Source organism: Petromyzon marinus, chromosome 48, assembly GCF_048934315.1.
Source record: "Petromyzon marinus isolate PM22_M1 ecotype Great Lakes invasive population chromosome 48, UKy_Petmar_22M1.pri1.0, whole genome shotgun sequence".
Classification (NCBI taxonomy): Eukaryota; Metazoa; Chordata; class Hyperoartia; order Petromyzontiformes; family Petromyzontidae; genus Petromyzon; species Petromyzon marinus.
The window spans coordinates 376,862-403,471 of NC_133714.1; the positions used below are offsets into that span (position 1 = coordinate 376,862).

The following is a 26,610-nucleotide window of genomic DNA, read 5'->3' on the forward strand; positions in this document are numbered from 1 at the left end:
GCCCGGATGGACGCGCAGACAGACATGTGGACACACGGACAGACACGCGAACAAGATACGCAGACAGGCACGCGGACAAAGAGACAGACACGCGGACAGACAGGCGAGGCAGTTAACATCTCTGCCGGGTCCATAGCACAGCGCGCGTGTGCAACCGCCGACTGGCACCAGGCCGATGGCGCCGCGCCACGTCTGCTCACCAGTTTCTCGAGGAGCGAGAAGCCGGCGTCTGCAGCGGCCGCCTCCCTCTTGCGGGCGACGTCACTGCCGCCACCGCCGCCGCCAACACCGCGTCCTCCCAGCGGCTGGCTCGGGGGCGAGGAATGGCCGGGACCGGCGGGAGGGGGAGGGTGGCACGGCAGCGGCAGGTCCCTGGGCGGCTGCTGCTTGTTGCGGTTGAGCGTCTTCGCCCAGCGCTCCATGTCCTTGGCGATCTGAATCGGCGGGAAAGGTGGGTGGGTAGCGGATGGGTGGGGGAGCGGGCAGGGGGGGAGTGGGCAGGTGGAGGAGTGGGTGAGCGGGTGGGTGAGCGACCGGGCGAGTGAGCGGGCAGGCGAGGAAGCGGGCGAGTGGGTGGGTGAGCGACCGGGCGAGTGAGCGGGTGGGTGGAGAAGCGGGCGAGTGAGCGGGTGGGTGGAGAAGCAGGCGAGTGAGCGAGCGGGTGAGTGAGCAGGTGAGTGAGCGGGCAAGTGGGTGGGCAGGGTGGGTGGGTAGGTGGGTGAACGAGCGAGTGGGCAGGCAGGTGGGGAAGCAGGTAGGTGAGGCGGTGGGTGGGCGAACGGGCAAGGGAACCCGCAGGATAGAATAGTTATTTCAGAGAAAATGGCAAATCAAAACAAGTCAAATGGTGTATATATATTTATTTACCCAGGAGAGCCTGACCAAGTTCAGGACTCTTTGTCATGAGAACCCCGTACCCCATGCCCTCGATATCACCCTCACCATCCCCCTCTCTCTCACCTTTCCATTTACCCTTTTCCCTCTCACCTTCCCGCTCACCCTTCCCTCTCTATCTCACCTTCCAGGTCACTCTTCCCTCTCTCTCACCTTCCCGCTCACCTTCAAGCTCACCCCTCTCTCTCACCTTCCTGCTCACCTGCTGAGCAAGCCTCGTCTTAGGCTTCATCATCTTCCTCTCCCTCTCTCCACCGGCGTCTCTGCCCGTGGACGGCGTCGGTGCGGGCGGTGGCGGCGGTGGCATCATCTTGCTCTCGTCGGACGACTGACTCACCGCCGTTGACTCCTCACCACCGCCGGCACCGCCACCACCACCGCCACCACCGTCACCACCACCGTCACCACCGTCGGCCTCCTGTGACCCCCCGGGGGGATTGCTGTCGTCCGCGGTCGGTGCTGGGAGGTACTGCTTGGTCTCGGGGTCCCAGTACATGTACTGCTGCTTCTCGGCATTGTAGAAGTACTGCGGAGGAGATGAAGGGAGAGGGAGGGTGGAGGGGGGTAAGTGTTTCAAGAGAAAGTGCGCAGTTTCATCCGATGCGTTTGGTTCTTCGATTGTCCGCGATGGCGGGATGTTAACTATCTCGCCTGGTTATAAAATGCAGTCGTTGGTTCGGCCCCGACCCTTACGCCTGTTGTATATTTGGAGTTTGTATGTTCCTGCGGTGGTTGCGTGGATTTTTATCCAGATCCTCCGGTTTTTCTCTCCACATTTAGAATCAACATCAAGCGTTCAGAGTGTTTGGCTGCCATAAACTTCCACGTGATAATAAGCTACTTCGGTGAGCTATCATTTGTGGCCAAATATCGCTCGTGACCATACTCCAGAATCCGAAACGGACATCCGCACCAGAGTTTCGTCGCGAGAGACACGTGATCACAAATATTCCGTGTCGATTTTTTGTTAAACAGCGGACAAACGCAGCGCGCCTGTTAATAAGACACTAAATTAAAAATGTAATCACATAATTGTATCAGCATGGTCACTGGGGGAAAACACCAACTGCTGACAATGGATCTTCACAAACACTGCCCAACATGGAAATCAAGACGAGTGACCCAGCCCGCACGCCTCACGCGATGGTCATGATGCACGGCAAGGTGATTATTCGGTTGCTATAAATGTCCATGCGATGATAAGCCACTTCTCGTTGAGCTATCATTTGTGATGGTCAGGTCGCTTCTGAAAAAGTGGGCCTTACCTGGTAAAATGAAAAAGTTTTCAAGCTTAGTTTAAGATCACAAATTCCTTTTGACGGGCAACGGCACATTAACACACGAGACAAAGATCCCCCCTATAGCCTTGACAGACTGTAGGGGCAAGTGCTGCCATGGCTTTAATGAGAACCAGGCGACCCAAGTTGGCTTTCCACTCACGACCAATAACAGTGTAGAATATCATGATCCCGCCTACGGCCTCTCCTAGGTGGGTGGCTGAGCCATAAATCAGCACCTGGTGCAGTGCGCAAACATCAGAATCGGGGATATAAAGGCGGCCGGGCACAATGTTGCCCACTCACCCCTTCATGTGCTGTGCCGGCCTTCAAAGGCACTTGCCCCAACAGTCTGTTAAAGGATATACCGGTGATCTTTGTCTTTGTGTGTAGTGTGTATATTGGGGAGTGGTAGTGTAGCGTACTGCGCTACGAACCGGGCGACCCGAGTTCGATTCCCACTCACGGCCAACGCCGGTGACGATTTACCTGAAACGATGACCGACACAGGGGGCTCTTCTTTTTTTTCTAACACATAGTCTTTCGTGACAAATATTATCCATAACAAAGGTTTTTTGGGTTAGATCGCGTCAATATAAATGCGTCATTAAAACCCAGCACCTCCCAAACAGTCAATTAGTAAGATTTGTCACGTTAAACAAAACGTGCCAATAAGTTACTAGTTCAGCACTAACTGGTGTACTGGAGAGCAAACACCACAACATGAACAATTTTAGTACCATGCATTTCGCTGTTGATTAAAACAACCAGTCTCATCAGGAGGCGATAGCCAGAATTGAAGAAGTCCTCCTGTTTCGGTCTTAAATACCGGGCAAGCATTGTTGCTCGGTTTAAAACTGCACCTCCGATGAGCACGGTTGGCTAAGCACGGTGCGAAAGAAGTTCAACGTACGTACGTACCTCCCCAGTTACACCCCGGTACCCGATCAGTGCCACTTGTGACGCCATGACGAAACGAGCCCCACCGAGTATCACAAACGACAGCTCAACGGAAGTGGCTTATCATCATCATCAGGTGACAGCCAGAATTGTGGAGAAATCCTCCTCCTTGTTTCGGTGTTAAGTAGAGGGGGGGTGGTAAATGTGAATGCCGTCATGGCGCTCACCTGTGACTTTGGGTCGTAGTAGAGGCCGGACTGTGGGTCGTAGTAGTAGCCCGACGTCTTGTCGTACAGGAAGGACGATGCGTCGGGCATCGCTGTGGGCAGGGGAGGGAGGAGAGGGCGACAGCGTTGGGGGACGCCTGAGCGCTGTGGTCGCGAGTTCGGTTTTCCAGGTCTCATTGCATTCCGCGTGCATGCTTTCCCTGTTTCACTAAACTATTTTTATTTTACCGGGTAAGGCCCCCAACTGAGCTGCCTGGCAATTGAAAATGACAGCTCAACGAAGCGGCTTAGAGCTATCGAACAAAGGTGGCCGCCGCATCGCGCGTTTTCAGGTGCGCTTCTGCTGCCGTCTGGAGCGCTCTTGCTCCTGATATTAGAAAACCACTGCTGCTATACACTTGTAAATCATCTAGCTTGAAAATGTATTTCTTTAGAACTGATTTTTTGTGTTTAGTTTGTTGTCCTTCCCCCACAGCTCCGATTAGCACGCTTGGCTACGTACGATAGTGCGAAAGAATGAAAAAAATAAGAATATGTTTTACCCCTTCTTGCAATAAAACAGGATGTGTTAAGATGTTCAAACACCAAATAGAAACCTTTTGCCAGGCATCTTGTCTGCATTAACCACACCTACTTGTGGTAAACATGCTCTGAAAATAATATACAGCGAGGGAAAAAAGTATTTGATCCCCTGCTGATTTTGCACGTTTGCCCACTGACAAAAAAAATGATCAGTCTATAATTTTTATGGTAGGTGTATTTGAACAGTGAGAGAGAGACAGAATAACAACAAAATCCAGAAAAAGGCATGTCAAAAATGTTATGAATTGATTTGCATTTTAATGAGGGAAATAAGTATTTGACCCCTCTGCAAAACATGACTTAGTACTTGATGGCAAAACCCTTGTTGGCAATCACAGAGGTCAGACGTTTTTTTGTAGTTGGTCACCAGGTTTGCACACATCTCAGCAGAGATTTGTCCCACTCCTCTCTGCAGATCTTCTCCAAGTCATTAAGGTTTCGAGGCTGATGTTTGGCAACTCGAACCTTCAGCTCCCTCCACAGATTTTCTATGGGATTAAGGTCTGGAGACTGGCTAGGCCGCTCCAGGACCTTAATGTGCTTCTTCTTGAGCCACTCCTTTGTTGCCTTGGCCGTGTGCCTTGGGTCATTGTCATGCTGGAATACCCATCCACGACCCATTTTTTCAATGCCCTGGCTGAGGAAAGGAGGTTCTCACCCAAGATTTGACGGTACATGGCCCCGTCCATCGTCCCTTTGATGCGGAGAACTTGTCCTGTCCCCTTAGCAGAAAAACACCCCCAAAGCATGTTTCCACCTCCATGTTTGACGGTGGGGATGGTGTTCTTGGGGTCATAGGCAGCATTCCTCCTCCTCCAAACACGGCGAGTTGAGTTGATGCCAAAGAGCTCCATTTTGGTCTTCTGACCACAACACTTTCACCCAGTTGTCCTCTGAATCATTCAGATGTTTATTGGCAAACTTCAGACGGGCATGTATATGTGCTTTCTTGAGCAGGGAGACCTTGCGGGCGCTGCAGGATTTCAGTCCTTCACGGCGTAGTGTGTTACCAATTGTTTTCTTGGTGACTATGGTCCCAGCTGCCTTGAGATCATTGACAAGATCCTCCCGTGTAGTTCTGGGCTGATTCCTCACCGTTCTCATGATCATTGCAACTCCACGAGGTAAGATCTTGCATGGAGCCCCAGGCCGAGGGAGATTGACAGTTATTTTGTGTTTCTTCTATTTGCGAATAATCGCACCAACTGTTGTCACCTTCTCACCAAGCTGCTTGGCAATGGTCTTGTAGCCCATTCCAGCCTTGTGTAGGTCTACAATCTTGTCCCTGACATCCTTGGAGAGCTCTTTGGTCTTGGCCATGGTGGAGAGTTTGGAATCTGATTGATTGATTGCTTCTGTGGACAGGTGTCTTTTATACAGGTAACAAGCTGAGATTAGGAGCACTCCCTTTAAGAGTGTGCTCCTAATCTCAGCTCGTTACCTGTATAAAAGACACCTGGGAGCCAGAAATCTTTCTGTTTGAGAGGGGGTCAAATACTTATTTCCCTCATTAAAATGCAAATCAATTTATAACATGTTTGACATGCGTTTTTCTGGATTTTTTTGTTGTTATTTCGTCTCTCACTGTTCAAATAAACCTACCATTAAAATTATAGACTTATAATTTCTTAGTCAGTAGGCAAACGTACAAAATCAGCAGGGGATCAAATACTTTTTTCCCTCACTGTATGCATTGTCCTTCAAACGGATTGGTCTACACCAGAGGCCTAGTCTGCAGTCAGACACTGGTGAGACTAGACCCTAAAGACCAATCAGTTTCAAGGACAATGCATATATATTATCAGAGCATGTTTTTGTTTGCATGTTCACCACAAGTAAGTGTGGTTAATGCAGACAAGATTCCTTGCAAAAGGTTTATATTTGGTGTTTGAACACCTTAACACCTGTTTTATTGCCAGAAAGGGTAAAACCTATTCTTATTTTTTCATGCTTGGATACTGTCAAAAAGGTCCCATTTTGGTGCGAGAGAAGTTCAACATACATACAAATACTCTAAATGCACGTCGATTCAAAATGTGGAGGGGAAAACTGGAGGACCTGGAGAAAAATCCACGCGACCACCACGGGCAGAACAAGCAAACTCCAAACATACAGCAGGCGTCAGGGTCGGGATTGAACTCACAACCTCCTCTATACCAGGCACCACGGTGCCCCAAGCTTTACCAAGTCTCACGAATCTTATTGTTTAGGAGGGTCCAGTTAACCATGTTTTCAGGTAAATCATGCAAAAACAAATAGGTGTAGAGAGCAAGTACTCACAAAAGGCATCGTCACCATCCTGTGTCACTGATGCGTCGGCACTTTGAGGCTCAGTCGGCATCGCCTGAGCACAGCGTACACAGAGACACGTGAACAACACGCATGGATGCAAGAGACACACACACATAGACAAAGATCCCCCGTATCGCCTTTAACAGACTGTTGGAGCGAGTGCTGTTAGAGAACATCTATGAAGGCTGGTACGGCGCATGAGAGGGTGGGTGGCCAGCACCACGCCTGTCTTTGTCTCCCCAGTGGCGATGCTTACACACTGCACCAGGTACTCATCTGAGTCTGAATCGGCCTTGCGGAAGCCCAGGAACGGTAATTGTCACTGCTGTTGACCGTGACCGGAAATGAAACCCAGATCACTAGGTTCATAGCGCAACAAAAGGCGGTGCCATCCACTGCCCAAGCTCTGCAGTTCTCAACATCTTCAGATGTTTTCAGCCAATGAATGAGTTGTGTCGACTATTCACGTCCGAGGAAACCGGAGCACCCGGAAAAACCCCAAGCGGCCGAGGCAGCCAACACTCTCGCGGTACCATACAGAAAGTCCAGGCTTGCTGTACTGCCTTCTCCTGGCGAGCCAGGGTATGGCACACCCCCATCGACACCCGCGGGAAGGGGGAGTTATGCAACATCTCTTGCGATCCACCAATCCCCACTGCCTTCACAGTGCCGGGGTCACAGGCGGGAGCCACCAGAGAATTCCAGTAGTGCTAGATCGTTTAAAATATTGACTGCCATTTCGAAATGTGTGTGCATATGTAATGACTCTCGGACAACTTCTTGTCTTCATTATTTATTAAGGCGCGTCGCGCAGATAACGTGGCTGCGTATCCTACAGATACTTGGACTAGGTTAACATACAATTACTTGGGCTAGGATAACAAAAGATACTTGGGCTAGAACAGCACCCAAGTAGCGGCGACACAGAGACAGCGACGGCCCGAAGACAACGACGGCGTGGAGACAGTCCATCCCGATCCCCCGGCAGCACCGAGCTCCCTCGCCCGCCGACTTATATACCCCCGGCGTGGCCACGCTCCGCCCCCGGCCACGCCCCCCTTCTTGAATTGTCTCGGCCAATCCCGAACTTCCCCGATGGTTCCCTCCTGTAATAATCCCTCGTGACCACTTGGCCACGCACCTGTCCCTGCACCCGCACTGTCTCCACACACGCACCGTCTCTCTCTCCGCACTGTCCCTACGCATAAATAGATGATATCAATGATATCTACAGGCCACGTGTATAGCCGCCACCGCGCCGCACAGGCAAAGTGTTACCGTATTGACGAATGTGTTCGTCAATACATCTATTCTCACTACCCTTCCTTGTCGACCCTCCCCCGTCTTCACTCATCCTCCATCGACTCGTTAATCTGTGTGATCTTCACCTTCGTTTCCTCTCATGCATCATCGTCGTCGTCCCAATATTTACAACATTCACCGCGCCATCCCATGTCATCCCATGCCCCACAGTTTGTTTTTGTACCATCGTTAAATCACTGCACAGCACTTTCATTCAAGCGCTTTGTAAATGTAATTAATTTTAACGGTCATCTTTCTGTCAACTGCACCTGTGCAGCAAAGCCATCTCAGCTGCTGCATTAGTAGCAGCATCACTGTCATTAATACCGGTCCTCTTCGCTCTCAATCGTAAGAACGTGGCTCATAACCGGAAGACACCGACACGGAGTTCAGCCCAGGCGCTCACCCAGACGGACGCTCGCCCAGACGCTCGCCCAGACGCTCGCCCGGACGCTCGCCCACATGCTCGGCCACACGCTAGGCCAGACGTTCACCCACACGCTCACGCAGATGCAGACGCTCGGCCAAGCGAGCGATGGGTGGACCTTACACGAGAAACGACGACATCACCCATCACCCCCCCACCACCCCCCCTCACCTCTGCGTCTTTCTGCTGGGAGGCCTCGACTAGCGCCGGCTGGGCAGCGGGGACCTCCACTTCCGCCTTCTCTGCTCGAAGGGCATTCACGGGGGGGGGACAAAAAAATCACGCCGTTAGCGAAACGATGTACAAGGGGGAAACGTAAATAGCATCGTGCGAAACGCTCCCCCCCTTCCCCCCCCATCTCGACTGACTAACATCAGTCACTTACTCGTCGTCGCCAGTCCTGCCGCTGCTATCGCCGCCGCTGCCACTGCAGCGGTGGTGGTGGTGGTGGCGGCAGCGGCGGAAGGAGCGGCAGCAGCAGCAGCCCCGATGGCTGAGTTGAGCGCCTCTGCCTGCTGGTAGTACTGGCTGTAGTCCTGGCAACGGCACAAGGCAGGTCAGGTCAGGTCAGACGTGGGAGCATCCTCCTGGCAGTGACCCCCCAAGCGAGCCCCCTTCCGAGGGATCTCTCCTGGCAGTGACCCCCCAAGCGAGCCCCCTTCCTAGGAGTCCCTTCTGGCAGTGCCCCCCAAGTGAGCTCCCTTCCTAGAGGTCCCTCCTGGCAATGCACCCCCCTCCGCCCAACCAAAGCGAGCCCCCTCCCTGTCCCAAAGTTTCAATAAAAATGTTGGGGGGATATGGTGAGGCCGCCCCCTTGCCAATCACCGTGCGGCAAACCCTCAGTGACCTCTACGATGCTTCAGCACGCTTTGGTTATTGGGGCCGCTATCAATCTTACAGCAAACAACAAACAATTTTTATTTTACCACGTAAGGCCCCACTGAGCTATGAGCTTTCTTTTTCCAGAAGCGACCCTGGACAAATGACAGCAGCTCAACGAAGTGGCTTGTCATCACGTGGAAATTCATAGCAGCAAAATACTGTATGTAATTTATATAACAATGTAACAAAACACCCTTCACAGGCAACCATACGGCAGCAGCAGAAAGCAACACCACAGATGCCTCGGCTCCATCTGCCACTGCAAGGCCCTTGCAGCGACAGAATCTATCGACTGAGCTAAGATTCAGAAACGCAAGCATTGATTAACGCGTCGGCTTTCGCGGCCAGTATTATCCACGTATTATCCATAACAAAGGTTTCTTGGGGTTATGTCGCATGAATATAAATGTGTCATCGCTAAACCCGCCGCCACCCGACACAGCCAATGAGTAAGGTTTCTCACGTAAACAAAACCTGCCAATTAGTTACTAGTTCGGCACTAACCGGTTGTGTTGGAGAGTAAACCAAATACAATATTTATAATCAGAGTACCATGACAATTCACTGGTGATTACAACCAGCATCATCAGGAGGAGATAGCCATAATTGTGACGAAGTCCTCCAGTTTCTGTCTTAAATACCAAGCAAGCATTGTTGCTCAGTTTCAAACTGCACCTCCAATGAGCAGGGTTGGCTACGCATGGTGCGAAATAAGTTCAACGTATGTACGTACGTACCTCTCCCGGTACCCTATCAGTGCCACTTGTAACGCCGTGAAGGAACTAGCCCCACGGGGTATCACAAACGACAGCTCAACGGAAGTGGCTTATCCTTATCATCATCGCGTGGAAAATGTATATCCTTACCTGCATGTAAACCTCCCCCCCGCCCTGCTGTCCGTTCTGCTGGTAGTAACTGGACCAGGCATTCCACTCCTCGGAGCCTTGGCTGGGCTGGGTGGGGCAGACGTGGGGGGGCAGAGGCACGGTTGGAGCCAAAGGGGAGGGGTGTTTTAACCGCGTCGTGTTTCACCGGACGCCTCGACCTGACCTGACTCGACCCATCCGGAGACACCGAGCTGCCGCAGCCGGCTTATGAAGTGATGCCGGTGGAAGCCACGCGAGATGAACACTGGCTTTCACAAATGGAGTGGGAATTAATGGGTCTCGGCCGGGTAAGTATTCAGTGAACGCTTTTTGCACCCGACTTTAACATGGTTAAGAGCCCCAGATACACAATGAAATAATAATTAAACAAATGCTCACATAGGTAAGTAATACTACTACTAGTTTTATTTTAGCAGGTAAGGCCCAACTCATTTATGTAGATATTTTATTGGAAGTGACCTGGCTATCACAAATAATAGCTCAACGAAGTAGCTTATCACAATCACGTGGAAATTCATAATAGCCAAATACTCTATCAACGCACATCGATTCTAAATGTGAAGGGAAAAACCGGAGGACCCAGAGAAAAATCCAAGTGACTACAGGGAGAACATACAGGCCGAACCCACAACCTCCTGTATACAAGGCGAGGTAGTTAACATCTCGCCACTGTGGCGCCCCATGACTAGACCAAAAGAACAAACACACATCATCTTGAATTGGGTTCCTGCACTTGATTGATTCGGATAAATTCCAGCTCCGATCATTTAACACACCGCTTGCATGGACCGTCATGTAACGAACAACATCACGGCAGAGTTTTTTTATGATTTGGCAAAGGAAACGCCGCCCTCCATGTTGCGAAAAACCTGAGACTCGACGAATCTCACTAAGGTGAGCTGTAGAGAGAGAGGCGCCGTACCTGTGACGAGGACCACCTGGCAGCAGCTATGGCAGCGCTGCCCTTGGTCGCGGCCGTCGCTCTGTTGAAGTCAAACGGCTCCTGACTGCAGGCGGCACGAAGACAAAGATCCCCCATATAACGTTAACAGACTGTTGGGGCAAGTGCTGTTAGCGAGCAGCACCTATGAAAGTCAGCACAGCACTTAAAGGGGGTGGGTGGCCAGCACCACGCACGACCGCCTTTGTCTCCCGAGCGGCGATGTTTACACACCGCACCAGGTACTCATTTGAGGCTGAGTCGACCTAGGGGAGGCCCAGGACCGGTTCAAACACTCATCACCAAATACTCGCGCACAGACATCAGGAAGTGATCGAGCCACTGAAGCGCATGAAGGGGGTAAACCCCCCCAGGCAATGTTTCGGTTGCGCCTCTCGCACCGTCTGCACAAGAGGCACGTTCTATGGGAGCACTCGGTGACAGTCGAAAGAGAGTTCACGGAAACGAAAGCCATCATCACCATCATCATTATCCGTCCATCCCCTAGCACGACACTGACATCCGTGCAGACTGTTGGGGCAAAGTGCAGTTCACGAGTGATTACGAAGGGGGCGACAGGGCGCAAGAGTCGGTGGCGTGGGGACAGCACCATGGCCGGCCACCCTCGTCGCCCCAGTGTCGATGGTTTCCACACCTCACCGGGTGGTCATTTAAGGCGGAGTTCAGCCTTGGAGAGATATTCATCGGGGATGTTGGCTGCGAGCAGCAGAATGGAATTTAGATTCCTCGGGCCATGGCGCAGAGCACTAACCACTGCACTACTGCTCCTCACACACTAGTCGATGGCTCTCTGTGCGAGTCTATATGGAACTTTCTTTAAATCTAAGGCTTTAGTGTGAGTCTATGAGTCTCTCTACGAATCTGTGGGTCTCTGCGAGTCTGTGGGTCTCTGCGAGTCTTTGGGTCTCTGTGTTAGTATATGGCTATCTGTAAATGTCTATTAGGTGTCTGTCTGCCAATCAGAAACGTCTGTGTAGGTCTGTGGATCTCCCTGTATCAATGGGTCTCTGTGCAATTCCGTGAATCTCTTGTGAGAGTCTGCAGTCCTCTGTACGAGTCTGTGGGTCTCTAAACCTGATCTAAAAAACTAAACTATTTTTTATTTTACTTGGTAAGGCCCACTGAACTACATGGCTCTTTTTCAGAAGCAACCTGGCCACAAATAAGAGCGCAACAAAATGACTCATCAGGTGGAAATTTATAGCAGCCAACCACGAAGCGCATGATGTTGATTTCTAAAGTGGAGGCAAAAAACGAAGGACCCGGAGAAAAATCCACACAACCACCGGGGGAACATGCAAACTCCAAATATACAATAGGCATCGTCAGGGTCGGGATCGAACCCACAACCTCCTGCACACCAGGCGAGGTAGTCAACATCTCCTAGCCACCATGATGATGATGAGAGAAACACGTACACTCCAAATATACAGCAGTCGTCAGGATCGGCAAGGTACAGTAAAACCTTGGATTGCGAGCATAATTCGTTCCGGAAACGTGTTTGTAATCCAAAGCACTCGTATATCAAAGCGAATTTCCCCATAAGAAATAATGGAAACTCAGATGATTCGTTCCACAACCCAAAAATATTCCTATAAAAATTATTAATACAAAATACATTTCTAATTTTTTTATTTAAATTTAATATAAAGTAATACAATTTATTAATTTTAATCGTGGCTGGTGTGAGGGAGACGAGAGAGAGGAGTGTTATTGTGTAGGACGACTTTCACTGTCACTAACGAAATGACTGCTATCTGTTGGCTCACTGGAATCTTATTCTTTTTGTGCGACTTGAACAAGGAACCTATCCAATGACACTTGCTTTTGCTTCCTTTTGAGGATTTCGCGGAAATGTGACATTGCATTGTCGTTAAACAGATTCATCGCTCGCACTGCTACAGCCATATTCGGGTGGTGCTTTTCTACAAAATTTTGCACTGTTTCGCACATTTTACACATCTCCCTAATCTCATTTGAAGTGAGGGATTCCTCCGTCTTTTTCTCCTCCTCCTCAGACGAGATCTCCTCCATTACCCACAATCCCGCAGCGAGAGAGAGAGAATAACCATCGGTTCAGTTGTGATCACGTGACCCTCGGCAGACAAAGCGTATACGCACTACTCGTATTGCAAGACCTCGCTCGTTTATCAAGTTAAAATTTATTTAAAAAATTTGCTCGTCTTGCAAAACACTCGCGGACCAAGTTACTCGCAACCCAAGGTTTTACTGTAGTTAACATCTCTGAGCCACCGTGATGATGAGAGTAAGAGAACTGGCAAACTCTAAATATACAGTAGGTGTCAGGGTCAGAACTGAACCCACGACCTCCTGTATATCAGGCGAGGTAGTTAACATGCCCCACTCCCCACCTTCTAAATGTGTGCGAAAAAACCTCGAGTTTTAGCATGGTTCGACAACCGTTGAAACCTGCAACTGAGAAACGGAGCACCGCCAGCTTCACCCACCTACTGGTGGCCTTGGCAAAGTCGGCGTGGATCCTCTTGCCGTGCACCAAGATGGGGCACTCCTGACCCTCGATGGTCTGGAACAGCTGGATCGCCTCCTGCGGGCCACAGTCGTCCAGTGAAATGTATTTCTCTCATTCATTTGAAATATTTTTCGCGTGGGAAAAAATCTCTTGAGATGGCACAACACATCCCCCCCCCCCCGTGTTGCTGGAAAATGAACAACACCCAAACATTTTACAAAAAAAGACAAAGATTCCCCCATACAGCCTGTTGGGGCAAGTGATGTTAGCGAGCACCTATAAAGGCTGACACAGCACAAGAAGGAGTGGATGGTCAGCACCACGCCCGGCCGCCTTTGTCTTCCCAGTGGAAATGTTTTTACACAACGGACCAGGTACTCATTTGAGGCCGAGTCGACTTAGGGGAGGCCAAGGACCGGTTCAGATAATCGTCACTGTAGTTGGCCGTGAGTGGGAATTGAACTCTGGTCGCAAGGTACGTAGCGCAGTGCGTGAACAACCACATTACCGCACAAGACAAAGCTCCCCCGTATAGGAATAAGAAAAATTATGGCAAGTGCTGTGAGCAAGTAGCACCTATGAAGGCCAGCGCGACATGCCTTTGTCCCCTAGTGGCGATGATTTTACACATCGTACCGGGTACTCATTTGAGGCTGAGTCGACCTCAGTGATACCCAGGACCGGTTCAGACAAATGTCACCGCTGGTGGTCGTGACCGAGAATCAAACACACACACAGCTTTACACACGGACACACACAGCCACACACACGTTTGTTGTCCTACCCCCGCACCTCCGATTAGCACGGTTGGCTACGTAAGGTGCGAAAGACGTTCTACACACACATGTACACACAATGACAAACACACACACACAGACGAGCGCGTGGGGCTCGCACCAGCGTGGAAGGCATCTCGAGGAAGGCGAAGCCGCGGTTCAGGCGAGTGCCCTTCTGCTTGATGAGGCGCAGGTTGTCTCCCGACAGGATGACGAGCGGCGCCAGGGCCTCCACAATCTCCTCCAGCGTCGCCGTGGCGCTCAAGTTGTGCAGAATCAAGGCTGCAGCGCGGGTGCGCAGGGACCAGACAAAGGCAAAGACACCCCAGTGGAGCCTTCAACAGACTTTCGGGTAAAGCGCTGTTAACGAGTGGCACTTGTGAAGGTCAAAAGAGCACACGAAGGCAAACTAAACTAAACACAAATGTTTATTTTACCGGGTAAGACCCACTGAGCTGTATAGTGCTTTTTCAGTCGCAACCTGGCCACAAATGATATCTCAACAGTGGCTTATCGCGTGGAAATTTATAGCAGCCAAATACTCCAAACGCATGACATTGATAAAGAAAAATCCACGCGACCACGGGGAGATAGACACGCAAACTCCAAACACACAGGCGTCAGTCAGAAATCGAACCAGCATCCTCCTGTATAGCAGGCGAGGTAGTAAACATCTCCTAGCCACCGTGGTGCCCGGGGGGGGGGGGGCAGCAGCACCAAGCCTGAACACCTTTTGTCTCCCCAGTGCTAACGATTACACACCAGATAATCATTTTAGGGAGTGTTGACCTAGGGGAGGCTCAGGACCGGTTCAGATAATCGTCACCGGTGTTGGCAGCCACGAGCGGCAACCGAACTAGGGGTCGTCCGGGTTCGTAGCGCAGCGCGCTAACCGCTGCGCCAGCGCTCCCCACGACCTTTGTACTGAACGTCACACACACGCGCGCGCACAACAATCGCGGCGACTGAGGACACGTACTTTTGTTGGCGTTCTCCAAGTCGGGTTCGTTAGCCGGCTGGGGTGGGTGAGATTTTTCTGCAAAGCAAAAACAAAAAACACAAAGATCCCCTGTGTAACAATGACAGATTGTTGGGGCAAATGCTGTTAGTGAGTAGCACCTATGAAGGCCGGCAAAGCACACCTATGCGGGGATGGTGTGGCCAACACCACGCCTTTGTCTCCCCAGTGTTGATGATATACAATGCATCAGGTCCTATGTATGTATTTTGAACTTCTTACTCAACTAAATTGAGTTTTCAAGCTAGATTATTTAAAAGTGCATAGCTCCCAGTGGCTTCCTCACATCGGAAGAGCATGTTCCAGACGGCCGCAGAAGCGCATCTGAAAACGCGCGACGCGGTGTCCTTCTTAGTTCGATGGCCGGCCAAAAGCTGCTGCTGCTGCTGCGAGGATGATCTGAGTTCCCGTGGTGATGGTGGTTTATGCTCCTTGGAACAGCCCAGGACCACTACTCCTGCTCAGCCGAGCACGCATACCGGCGGCGGTTGTGGGAACGCAGCAGCGAGTGTGGAGAGAACGAGGGTCTGACGAGCGCTGGTGGAGGGGGGTGAAGTGAGGTGGGGGGTATGGGGGAGGCTCGTGAAGGAGGCTCGTGAAGGAGGCTCGTGAAGGACGCTGCTACTGGGCAGTTGGAGGCAGTCGTCCTCAAACAACTGAGTGCAGAGGAGCGACGCTCACAACAATGAGCGGAGCGCCGGGCGGCTAAAACGCAGCAAGTTGGCACAGTAGGGGGCACACGTGGTGCACCTTCCAGTCATCTCAGTCAGCCAGCCAGTGGCACCTCCTATCAGCGACCCCGCGACACTTTACGTGGCCTCGAAGTGCACCTTGCCCGGCTCAGGTGCCATGGTGATGTCACCGGGACTTAGTGGCGAATGGCGGGTAATGGAATTGGTGGGGGGCAGCCTCACCTTCTCTGGAGTGCTGACACCGCAAGCACCAGCTGTGCTGCCAGAAGTTCTTCCCTTGACACTGAGGGCAACAGGGCACAGGGCACGCGGTGCATCAGCCGAGTTCGCTCCCAAAATCGCGAGACCGCTTTGTCCGCATCGGAGCGAGCGGTTTTGCGCGGACGGGGTAAGTGGGTGGCAGGCCATGCCCCTCGACAGGCAGAGCACTGCCTAATGTCTGGTTACTATTTTACAAGGCACAGACATGCAATTGTGGCCATGCAAACCAAACTATGGACAACATCGTAAACGCTAAAACTAAACTTTTTCAGAAGCGACCTGGCTTTTGCAAATGATAGCTCAAAAAAGTGGCATATCACAGTAGCCATACACTCTCCAGCGTAAGTTTATTCTAAATGTGGTGAGAAAAACCGGCAGAACTGGACAAAAATCCACATGACCATGTAGAGAGACATGAAAACTCCAAATATACAACAGGTGTCAGGGTCGGGATCGAACCCATAACCTCCTGCATACCAGGAGAGGGAATTAACATCTCACCCTGTGCTCCACCCATGTCGCTAACGACCAATCGGATTTGAGCAAATGTGTCGCGTAGTGATGAAGCGCGTCGCTACAGACCGCCGAGCGTGTGTGGTCACTGTGAGCAATCGGTCGCCAAAACTGCTCGCAATCGGTTGCAGAGACATCCACACGGAACTCACCGCTCAGGTGATGGGTGCACCCTGGCGTAATGAATCTATTTGAATCGATTGACGGACGCAGCGTTACTTGTCTATGAAACGCAAAGACAAAGATCCCGTCGTATAGCCTTTACAGACTGTTGGGGCAAGCGCTGTTAGCGAGCACCTATGAAGGTCAGCGCAGCACACGAGGGGGTGGGTGGCCAGCATCATACCAGGCTGCCTTTGTCTCCCAAGTGGCAATGTTTACACACCACACCAGGTACTCATTTGTGGCTTAGTGAAGCTACGAGACACACACGCACACGAGGACTAGCAGAGACCGGTAAGAATGGAGCCCGTGCCAAAGATGGGCAGCGCAGGCACACACACGCACATGCACACAGGCAGGCATGCAGGGACGTACGCAGGCAGGCAGATAGGCAGGAGGGACGCATGCAGGCAGGTTGGCACGCAAACACGCAGGCAGGCACACATGCATGCATGCACGCACGCAGGTGCACACGGGTACACGCGTCCGTCGCTCACCGTCGGGCAACGCCACAGGTTGCTTTGGCAGGGTTCGAGCGCCACTCTCTGTCCTCGCAGCAGCAGGTGGAACTGCAAGACAGCGGAGAGGGCGGCACGTGGTCAGCGTCCCGGCGAGCGATCGCAGCGCGAGGATACGACTCGACCGCGTAATGCCACGAGACTCTCGCTCTCTCGCTCTCCCTCTCGTCCGTCCGTTAAATCGCTCGGCCGGCCATTCAGCTCGGCGGGTCAATGACCCCGGCACGATCGCGAGTGAGCCTCGCGGAGCCCCGGAAGTTCCGCGGGAGAGTGAAGACAGCCGAGCGGAGTCGGCATCGTGTGGTCTACCGTGTAGCAGTAGTGTGCCACGGTTTGCATGCGCTGCCAGCCGAGGAACGAATTGGCCACCGACCCCCAAACCCCCCACCGGTCCAATTAGAACTAAACTATTAACTATTTTGATTTAACCAGGAAAGGCCCACTGAGCTATATAGATATTTTTCAGAAGCAACCTGGTTTCACAAATGATAGCTCAATGAAGTGGCTTATCATCATCACGTGGACATTTATAGCAGCCAAATAATCTAAAATGCCTAACGTCGATTCTAAATGTGGTGGGAAAAACCGGAGGACCCGGAGAAAAACCCACGGGACCACGGGGAGAGAGAGAGAGACATGCAAACGACAAATATACAGCAGCAGGCGTCAGGGTCGGGATCGAACCCACAACCTCACCCAATTCTCCCCCCAACCGCTTCCCCCCTCCCCACTTATTTGTAGCTCAGTGCCCGAGCGCCGGTGAAATTTCACCGCCGGTGATTAACACTGAAGCCAACATGCGAGCCTTTGTCTGTACACGTCTCAGTCATTAACACTGAAGCCTCGGGGAGCCTTAGCGTGGGCTCCGCGAGTGTAAAGGTTCCCACTGAAGCTTGGGGGAGCGTCAGTCTGGCTCTGAGCCACAGCGATCGGAACACCGAACCCAGTGGCGCAGCACTTTTGGCATGGGCACCGGGTGCGAGGACTAAAATGATGGGGACCAATTTTATTCCCGCCGCTCTTCACTGATCAGCCAACTAAACAATTATTACCAGGTAAGGCCAACTCGACGGCTAAGCCACGTCTATTTTCTGGTTACTATTTATTATTTGGCTATTTTTATTTTGCCATGCTAAGTAAGGCCCCACTGAGCTGTGTAGCACTTTGTCAGAAGCAACCTGGCCATCACAAATGACAGCTCAACAAAAGTGGCTTATCATGTGCAAACACTCTAAATGAGTGTTCATTATAAATGTGGAGGGAAAAACTGGAGGACTTAAGAGAAAAATCCACGTGACCACGGGGAGAGAGAGAGACACGCAAACTCCAAATACACAGCAGGCGTTAGGGTCGGGATCAAACCCACGACATCCTGTATACCAGGCGAGGTCGTTAACGTCTCCTAGCCACTATGATGAGACACGCAAACTCTAAATATCCAGCAGGCGTCAGGGTTTGGGTCGAACCCACGACGTCCTGCATACCAAGCGAGGGAATTAACATCTCGCCACCGCGGGCCCCGGTTCACTTGCACCACCAGTGCGCTCGGTAGCTATGGGCACGCGCTCAGAAACTCGCCAATCCGTCGGAGTCAAGAGACAGCCGGGAAAGGGAGAGACCCCCCCCCCCCCAACCCACAAGCGATCCCATCACCGACGCCGCCGACAGCCGATTCGTCGACGACAAGAAACCCAGCCGCCGAAATTGAACGAGCGACGCGGCGCGTATCAAGAGGCTTGGCGCAAGCGGGCAACCACGGCATCCGGCGGAGGGAACAAAGCGTCGGCAGAGGTACAGCGGCGACGGCAGCTTCGGCCGTGGCCGTTTCTCACGTCGTTTGTCGTCGCAACTCTCCGACCCGCACCCCCCTCCTGACTGGACGATGTGCAGTGGCAGAAGAAAACTGATGTGTGTGTGTATGTGTCTCTGTGTCAAATCACTTTCACGTGCCATTAAAGTGCACATGGTTTGGCACAAGCGCCGTGGTTATGTCACCGCTACTTAGTGGCGAATGGCGGTTGTTGTTGTGTTAGTGAAGAGCGGTAGCGTAGTGGTTCGCGCACTGCGCAATGAATCCGGCGAACTGGGTTTGATTCCCGCTCACGGCCACCAGCAGTAAAAATTATATGAACCGGTCCTGGGCATCACCTAGGTCAACTTAGCCTCAAATGAGTACCTGGTGCTGTGTATAAACATTGCCACTAGGGAGCCAAAGGTGGTCGGGCGTGGTGCTGGCCACCCACCCCCCTTGTGTGCCGTGCCGGCCTTCATAAATGCTACTCGTTCACAACCCTTGACCCAACAGTCTGCTTAAGGCTTCACAGGGGACCTTTGTCTTTGTGTCAATAAGTGGGCCCAACAACGATATTTGAATGTTAATATTCAGCTCTTACTCTTTGGTTCTTTCGTTAAAGTCACGTAGAAAATAGAATACTCTCTAGGGTTCCCCTGCCGCTGACTTAAGGGGTGAGTGGAAACTCCACTCTGTGCAGTCGCTGAGGTCGACAGGGTGCCCGGTGGTAACACTTGTGGCCTCACTCCAACAAGGGCCTGGGTTCGATTCCCCAGTTTTTATGTTCTCTCCCCCTGCATGGGTTTCCTCCGCGTTCTGTTTTCCTGCCAAAGCTAAAAATGTTAGCCACGCAATGTAACGTGCAACTTGCATTGGCCAAAACATCCCAGCGCTGCAAGACAAATTACCTTCAATCTCCTCGACTGAGGGGATGCACAGCAGCTACATCGCCCCTCCCCCACTATCGCGAAAACAAGGCAGGAACCCTTCTTGAGAACGAGTCTTGAGACTCAGTGAGGCTTTCCCGAACAAACACAACAATAATAACCAACGACCCATAGCAGTTCCACTTGTGCCACCATTCTCCCATTGACCTCGAGCTCCTCATAACTGAAGTGGTGAGAAGTCTAGGCCATGGGTCGGGAAGCCTGCGGCTCCGGAACCGCATGTTGGCTCTTTGTGGACTGCTGCTTCGTGACCGTTATTCATGGAGGACCGTCGTCTCGTATTTTGCCTCTTGAAGCCGTTTTTTTTGGGTACAGAATTCGAAACAATATGATGCTTCTTGTTATCTTGGTTGCCGACCACTGTTCTAAGCAAATACTGGGGGGTAAAAATAGTGAGTGGAGTTTGTGTTCTCCCCCTGCTCCACAGAGTGGAGTTTGTGTGTTCTCCCTCTGTTCTACAGAGTGAGTAGAGTTTGAATGATCGCCCCCTGTTCTACAGTGAGTGGAATTTGTGTGATCTCGCCCTGTTCTAGTGAGAGTGAATGAGTGGAGTCTGCATTCTCTCCCCGTTTTTCAAAGCGGGGTTTATATGTTCTATCCCTATTCTACAGAGTGGAGTTTGTATATTCTAACCCTGTTCTACAGTGGAGTTTGTATGTTCTCCCCCTGTTCTACAAAGTGGAGTTAGTGCATGTTCTCCCCCTGTTCTACAAAGTGGAGTTAGTGCGTTCTCCCCCTGTTCTACAAAGTGAGTGGAGTTTGTGCGTTCCACCCTGTTCTACAGAGAGAATCGAGTTTATGTGACCCCCTGTTCTACACAGTGAGTGGAATTTGTGTGTTCTCCCCCTGTTCTACAAAGTGAGTGGAGTTTGTGTTCCACCTGTTCTACAGAGTGGAGTTTTTGTGTTCTCCCCCTGTTCTAAAAAGTGAGTGGTGTTTGTGTGTTCTCCTCCTGTTCTACAAAGTGAGTGGAGTTTGTGTGTTCCACCTGTTCTACAGAATGGAGTTTGTGTGTTCTCCCCGTTCTACAAAGTGAGTGTAGTTTGTGTGTTCTCCCCCTGTTCTACAGAGTGGAGTTTGTGTGTTCTCCCCCTGTTCTACAGAGTGAGTCGAGTTTGTGTGCTCCACCCTGTTCTACAAAGTGAGTGGAGTTTGTGTGTTCTCCCCCTGTTCTAAAAAGTGAGTGGTATTTGTGTGTTCTCCTCCTGTTCTACAAAGTGAGTGGAGTTTGTGTTCCACCTGTTCTACAGAATGGAGTTTGTGTGTTCTCCCCGTTCTACAAAGTGAGTTTAGTTTGTGTGTTCTCCCCCTGTTCTACAGAGTGGAGTTTGTGCGTTCTCCCCCTGTTCTACAGAGTGAGTCGAGTTTGTGTGCTCCACCCTGTTCTACAAAGTGAGTGGAGTTTGTGTGTTCTCCCCCTGTTCTACAGTGGAGTTTGTGTGTTCCACCTGGTCTACAGAGTGGAGTTTGTGTGATCTCCCCCTGTTCTACAGAGTGAGTGGAGTTTGTGTGACCCCCCTGTTCTACAGAGTGGAGTTTGTGTGTTCTCCCCCTGTTCTACAGAGTGGAGTTTGTGTGTTCTCCCCCTGTTCTACAAAGTGAGTGGAGTTTGTGTGTTCTCCCCCTGTTCTACAGAGTGGAGTTTGTGTGCTCCACCCTGTTCTACAGAGTGGAGTTTGTGTTCTCCCCCTGTTCTACAGTCGAGTGTGTGACCCCCCTGTTCTACAAAGTGAGTGGAGTTTGTGTGTTCCACCCTGTTCTACAGAGTGAGTCGAGTTTGTGTGTTCTCCCACTGTTCTACAAAGTGAGTGGAGTTTGTGCGTACCACCCTGTTCTACAGTCGAGTTTGTGTGTCCCCCCTGTTCTACAGAGTGCGTGGAGTTTTTGTGTTCTCCTCCTGTTCTACAAAGTGAGTGGAGTTTGTGTTCCACCTGTTCTACAGAGTAAGTGGAGTTTGTGTTCCACCTGTTCTACAGAGTGGAGTTTGTGTGATCTCCCCCTGTTCTACAGAGTGAGTGGAGTGTGTGTGACCCCCCTGTTCTACAGAGTGGAGTTTGTGTGTTCTCCCCCTGTTCTACAGAGTGGAGTTTGTGTGTTCTCCCCCTGTTCTACAAAGTGAGTGGAGTTTGTGTGTTCTCCCCCTGTTCTACAGAGTGGAGTTTGTGTGCTCCACCCTGTTCTACAGAGTGGAGTTTGTGTTCTCCCCCTGTTCTACAGTCGAGTGTGTGACTCCCCTGTTCTACAAAGTGAGTGGAGTTTGTGTGTTCCACCCTGTTCTACAGAGTGAGTCAAGTTTGTGCGTTCCACCCTGTTCTACAAAGTGAGGAGTTTGTGTGTTATCCCCCTGTTCTACAGAGTGAGTCGAGTTTGTGTGTTCTCCCACTGTTCTACAAAGTGAGTGGAGTTTGTGCGTACCACCCTGTTCTACAGTCGAGTTTGTGTGTCCCCCCTGTTCTACAGAGTGCGTGGAGTTTTTGTGTTCTCCTCCTGTTCTACAAAGTGAGTGGAGTTTGTGTTTCACCTGTTCTACAGAGTAAGTGGAGTTTGTGTTCCACCTGTTCTACAGAGTGGAGTTTGTGTGATCTCCCCCTGTTCTACAGAGTGAGTGGAGTTTGTGTGACCCCCCTGTTCTAGAGTGGAGTTTGTGTGTTCTCCCCCTGTTCTACAAAGTGGAGTTTGTGTATTCCACCCTGTTCTACAGAGTCGAGTTTGTGCATTCCAACCTGTTCTACAGTGAGTCGAGTTTGTGTGTTCTCCCCCTGTTCTACAGAGTCAGTGAGTGGAGTTTGTGTTCTCCCCCTGTTCTAAAAAGTGACTGGTGTTTGTGTGATCTCCCCCTGTTCTACAGTGAGTGGAGTTTGTGTGTTCCACCCTGTTCTACAGAGTGGAGTTTTTGTGTTCTCCCCCTGCTCAACAAAGTGAGTGAAGTTTGTGTGTTCTCCTCCTGTTCTACAGAGTGAGTGGAGTTTGTGTTCTCTCCTGTTCTACAGTGAAAGTGAAACTGCGCTTTACACCATATGGCTCTGATAATAAAATATTATTTTAGGAATGTTTCCATATGAACAGCATTACATTAGCATCTGAACAGTTCCCTATCAGTCGATATTTATTATTCAGCAAGTATGTACGCTGAACTTCTTTCGGACCGTACGTAGTCAACTGTGCTAATCGGAGGAGCAGGAGGACAAATTAAACACAAAAAGCAGTTAGAAAAAAATTCGTTTGCAACCTAGATGATTTAAAAGTGCGCAGCTCCAGTGGCTTCTTAATATCGTAGGGAAGAGCATTCCACACGGCCACGGAAGCACATGTGAAAGCGTGCGATGCGGTGACCGCCTTCGTTCGACGGCTAGCCGAAAGCCGCTGCTGCGAGGATGACCGAAGTTTGACATGGATAGTCACAAAGAAACCCTTCAATTATCTAAAATGTGTTATGCATATTAAAAGTAATTATTAAATTGCTGACGCATTACATCCTGGTTAACCACGTTGATGTGTGGTACCTTATTGGAGAGAAACACTGCCTATAAACTATGAAAACAATACATTAGTTTTATTTGACCAGGAAAAGCCCAATGAGCTACAGAGTACTTTTTCAGAAGTAACGTGGCCACAAATGATAGCTCAACGAAGTGGCTTATCAGGTGGAAATGGATAGCAGTCACCAAATACTCTAAATGCATGTTTCTAAATGTGGTGGGAAAAAACGAAAAAACGAGGAGAAAAATCCACGCAACCATGGGGAGAACACGCACATTTCAATATACAGCAAGTGTCAGGGTCACGAATCGAATGCAAGACCTTCTGTATACCAGGTGAGGTAGTTAACATCTTCAAGCCACCGCTAAGATTTCGCGACCTCACTCATTACAGACCCACTGTTGGTCTAAAAAATGAAAGAAAAACTGCCAAAGAACACCTTGACGTTGGGGGCATGCGCGATGGTTGGGGAGACAACGCACGCACAACGTTTAAAACAACGGCACGCGACTTGCCATGCCGCGTGCGAGTAAGGAGTTTGCACGCGGCAAGGGAACGAAACAGCGGCCACAAGGGTGGAAACGAGCCAAGCCAATTGTAACAAAACATTTTTTCTATAAAATTTAAGAAAATCTGCCGCTACGATGCCTCTCGTGGCTCAAGTGGTTGTGCAGTTGGGGACAAATGTAGCGAGAAGTAGGCAAGACATTTGGAAGTGAAAAATGAAAGACATCTCGACGACCGTGAATGTTTATACAGTGAGGGAAAAAAGTATTTGATCCCCTGCTGATTTTGTACGTTTGCCCACTGACAAAGAAATTATCAGTCTATAATTTAATGGTAGGTTTATTTGAACAGTGAGAGACAGAATAAAAACCAAAAACTCCAGAAAAACGCATTTCAAAAATGATATGAATTGATTTGCATTTTAATGAGGGAAATAAGTATTTGACCCCCTCTCAATCAGAAAGATTTCTGGCTCCCAGGTGTCTTTTATACAGGTAACTAGCTGAGATTAGGATCACACTCTTAAAGGGAGTGCTCCTAATCTCAGCTTGTTACCTGTATAAAAGACACCTGTCCACAGAAGCAATCAATCAATCAGATTCCAAACTCTCCACCATGGCCAAGACCAAAGAGCTCTCCAAGGATGTCAGGGACAAGATTGTATACCTACAGAAGGCTGGAATGGGCTACAAGACCATTGTCAAGCAGCTTGGTGAGAAGGTGACAACAGTTGGTGCGATTATTCGCAAATGGAAGAAACACAAAAGAACTGTCAATCTCCCTCGGCTAAAGCTCCATGCAAGATCTCACCTCGTGGAGTTGCAATGATCATGAGAACGGTGAGGAATCAGCCCATAACTATACGGGAGGATCTTGTCAATGATCTCAAGGCAGCTGGAACCATAGCCACCAAGAAAACAATTGGTAACACACTACACCGTGAAGAACTGAAATCCTGCAACGCCCGCAAGGTCCCCTTGCTCAAGAAAGCACATATACTTGCCCGTCTGAAGTTTGCCAATGAACATCTGAATGATTCAGAGGACAACTGGGTGAAAGTGTTGTGGTCAGATGAGACCAAAAAGGAGCTCTTTGGCATCAACTCAAATCGCCGTGTTTGGCGAAGGAATTCTGCCTATGACCCCAAAAATACCATCCCCACTGTCAAACATGGAGGTGGAAACATTATGCTTTGGGGGTGTTTTTCTGCTAAGGGGACAGGACAACTTCACCGCATCAAAGGGACGATGAACGGGGCCATGTACCGTCAAATCTTCGGTGAGAACCTCCTTCCCTCAGCCAGGGCATTGAAAATGGGTCGTGGATGGGTATTCCAGCATGACAATGACCCAAAACACACGGCCAAGGCAACAAAGGAGTGGCTCAAGAAGAAGCACATTAAGGTCCTGGAGTGGCCTAGCCAGTCTCCAGACCTTAATCCTATAGAAAATCTGTGGAGGGAGCTGAAGGTTCGGGTTGCCAAACGTCAGCCTCGAAACCTTAATGACTTGGAGATCTGCAAAGAGAGTGGGACAAAATCCCTCCTGAAATGTGTGCAAACCTGGTGGCCAATTACAAGAAACGTCTGACCTCTGTGATTGCCAAGGGTTTTGCCACCAAGTACTAAGTAATGTTTTGCAGAGGGGTCAAATACTTATTTCCCTCATTAAAATGCAAATCAATTCATAACATTTTTGAGATGCGTTTTTCTGGATTTTTTTGTTGTTATTCTGTCTCTCTCTCACTGTTCAAATAAACCTACCATAAAAATTATAGACTGATCATTTCTTTGTCAGTGGGCAAACGTACAAAATCAGCAGGGGATCAAATACTTTTTTCCCTCACTGTAGCAGTCGAAATGCGAAATTAAGTCAGTAAGTAGAACTCAAGTTTTCTATGGCGCCATTAACGCAAGGCTTCGCAAGTGCTGCAGCAGCACAACAGATTTGGAGTAAAAAAAACCATTAACGTTAAAACTAAGAGGCAGACAAGCCCTCACCACAGATGGTTGCGCAAGAGAAAATAAGTGGTTTTTAGACAAGCCCTGCAAACCTCAACTGGCGGAGCATCCCTAACGGTCTGGAGCAAGGCGTTCCACACACGAGGCGCCCGACTACTGAATGCTCTATCATCACCCACCGAATGCAGATTTGTCCCAGACACACTCAGGTGCCCGGCTTTGGTGGATCGAAGTTGCCAGATAGGGCATTAGGGTTTCAGATCGCCGAGATTTAATGGAGCTGAACCCCCATTCAGGGCCTTGAAATTCAAATTAACGGTCGCTCCAGTGACAAACGTGTCTCAGTTATTCGGGCACCACAACACTTACGGTTCGCCCTTTTCTCATTGTAATCCTACTCCAAAAGTGCGGCATCCGCCACCAAAGTTCCCGCAGATTGGCACATCCCCTACACCCCCTCGGCCTTTGCTGGGCCCGCCGACCACGGCCTCTATTGGGCCTCTGCCGTTCCTGACGACGACGAGGAGGGGGAGGGCAGCGACCCCGCGGTTCAGTTTAACTCCCCCGCCATCGGCCGCCCCCTCTCGGAACGCGAGGGACGGGGGGTGCCAACGCGACATGCGTGTGCGCGTGTCGCCACTCGGTCCACAACTCCCGACACAGAGATAATTGTTTTGGTGAACCCACCGCCCGCCCTCCCCCCACCCGCTAGGTGGCCGACCTCGCGCCGCGGGGGGGGTGGGGGCGGCGAGGAGAAGTGGGGGGGGTGGTAGGGGTGGGGGTGGGGGTGAGGGTGGGGGAAGGAAGCCAGGGGGCTCCTCCGCGGCCCGGTCTAAGGGACCGCGTTTGACCGTAGAAGGGC

General features: G+C 50.7%; 1 protein-coding gene and 1 long non-coding RNA gene across 4 annotated transcripts in view; both read right to left on the reverse strand.

The window, feature by feature from the left end:
• LOC116952784 (RNA-binding protein 10-like) overlaps nt 1-26,610 on the reverse strand; it is a 56,937-nt gene that overhangs the window by 13,843 nt on the left and 16,484 nt on the right. For 2 of the 3 annotated variants that reach the window (XM_032972422.2, XM_032972423.2), the window contains 13 exons: nt 17,042-17,113; nt 15,831-15,891; nt 14,878-14,934; nt 14,020-14,180; nt 13,100-13,197; nt 10,593-10,677; nt 9,650-9,736; nt 8,287-8,437; nt 8,073-8,143; nt 6,161-6,224; nt 3,299-3,390; nt 1,085-1,420; nt 201-434 (listed from right to left, as the gene is read on the reverse strand). In XM_032972422.2, coding sequence (XP_032828313.2) covers nt 201-434; nt 1,085-1,420; nt 3,299-3,390; nt 6,161-6,224; nt 8,073-8,143; nt 8,287-8,437; nt 9,650-9,736; nt 10,593-10,677; nt 13,100-13,197; nt 14,020-14,180; nt 14,878-14,934; nt 15,831-15,891; nt 17,042-17,113 — 1,569 coding nt within the window. The remainder of the gene's footprint in view (nt 1-200; nt 435-1,084; nt 1,421-3,298; nt 3,391-6,160; nt 6,225-8,072; nt 8,144-8,286; nt 8,438-9,649; nt 9,737-10,592; nt 10,678-13,099; nt 13,198-14,019; nt 14,181-14,877; nt 14,935-15,830; nt 15,892-17,041; nt 17,114-26,610) is intronic. The other variant, XM_076074422.1, reaches the window with a different exon arrangement.
• On the reverse strand, nt 17,120-26,606 carry LOC142931064 (uncharacterized). The gene is made up of 3 exons (XR_012947067.1): nt 22,423-26,606; nt 22,323-22,384; nt 17,120-22,288 (listed from the first exon to the last, which is right to left on the reverse strand). It is a non-coding gene; the product is annotated as an uncharacterized LOC142931064 (long non-coding RNA).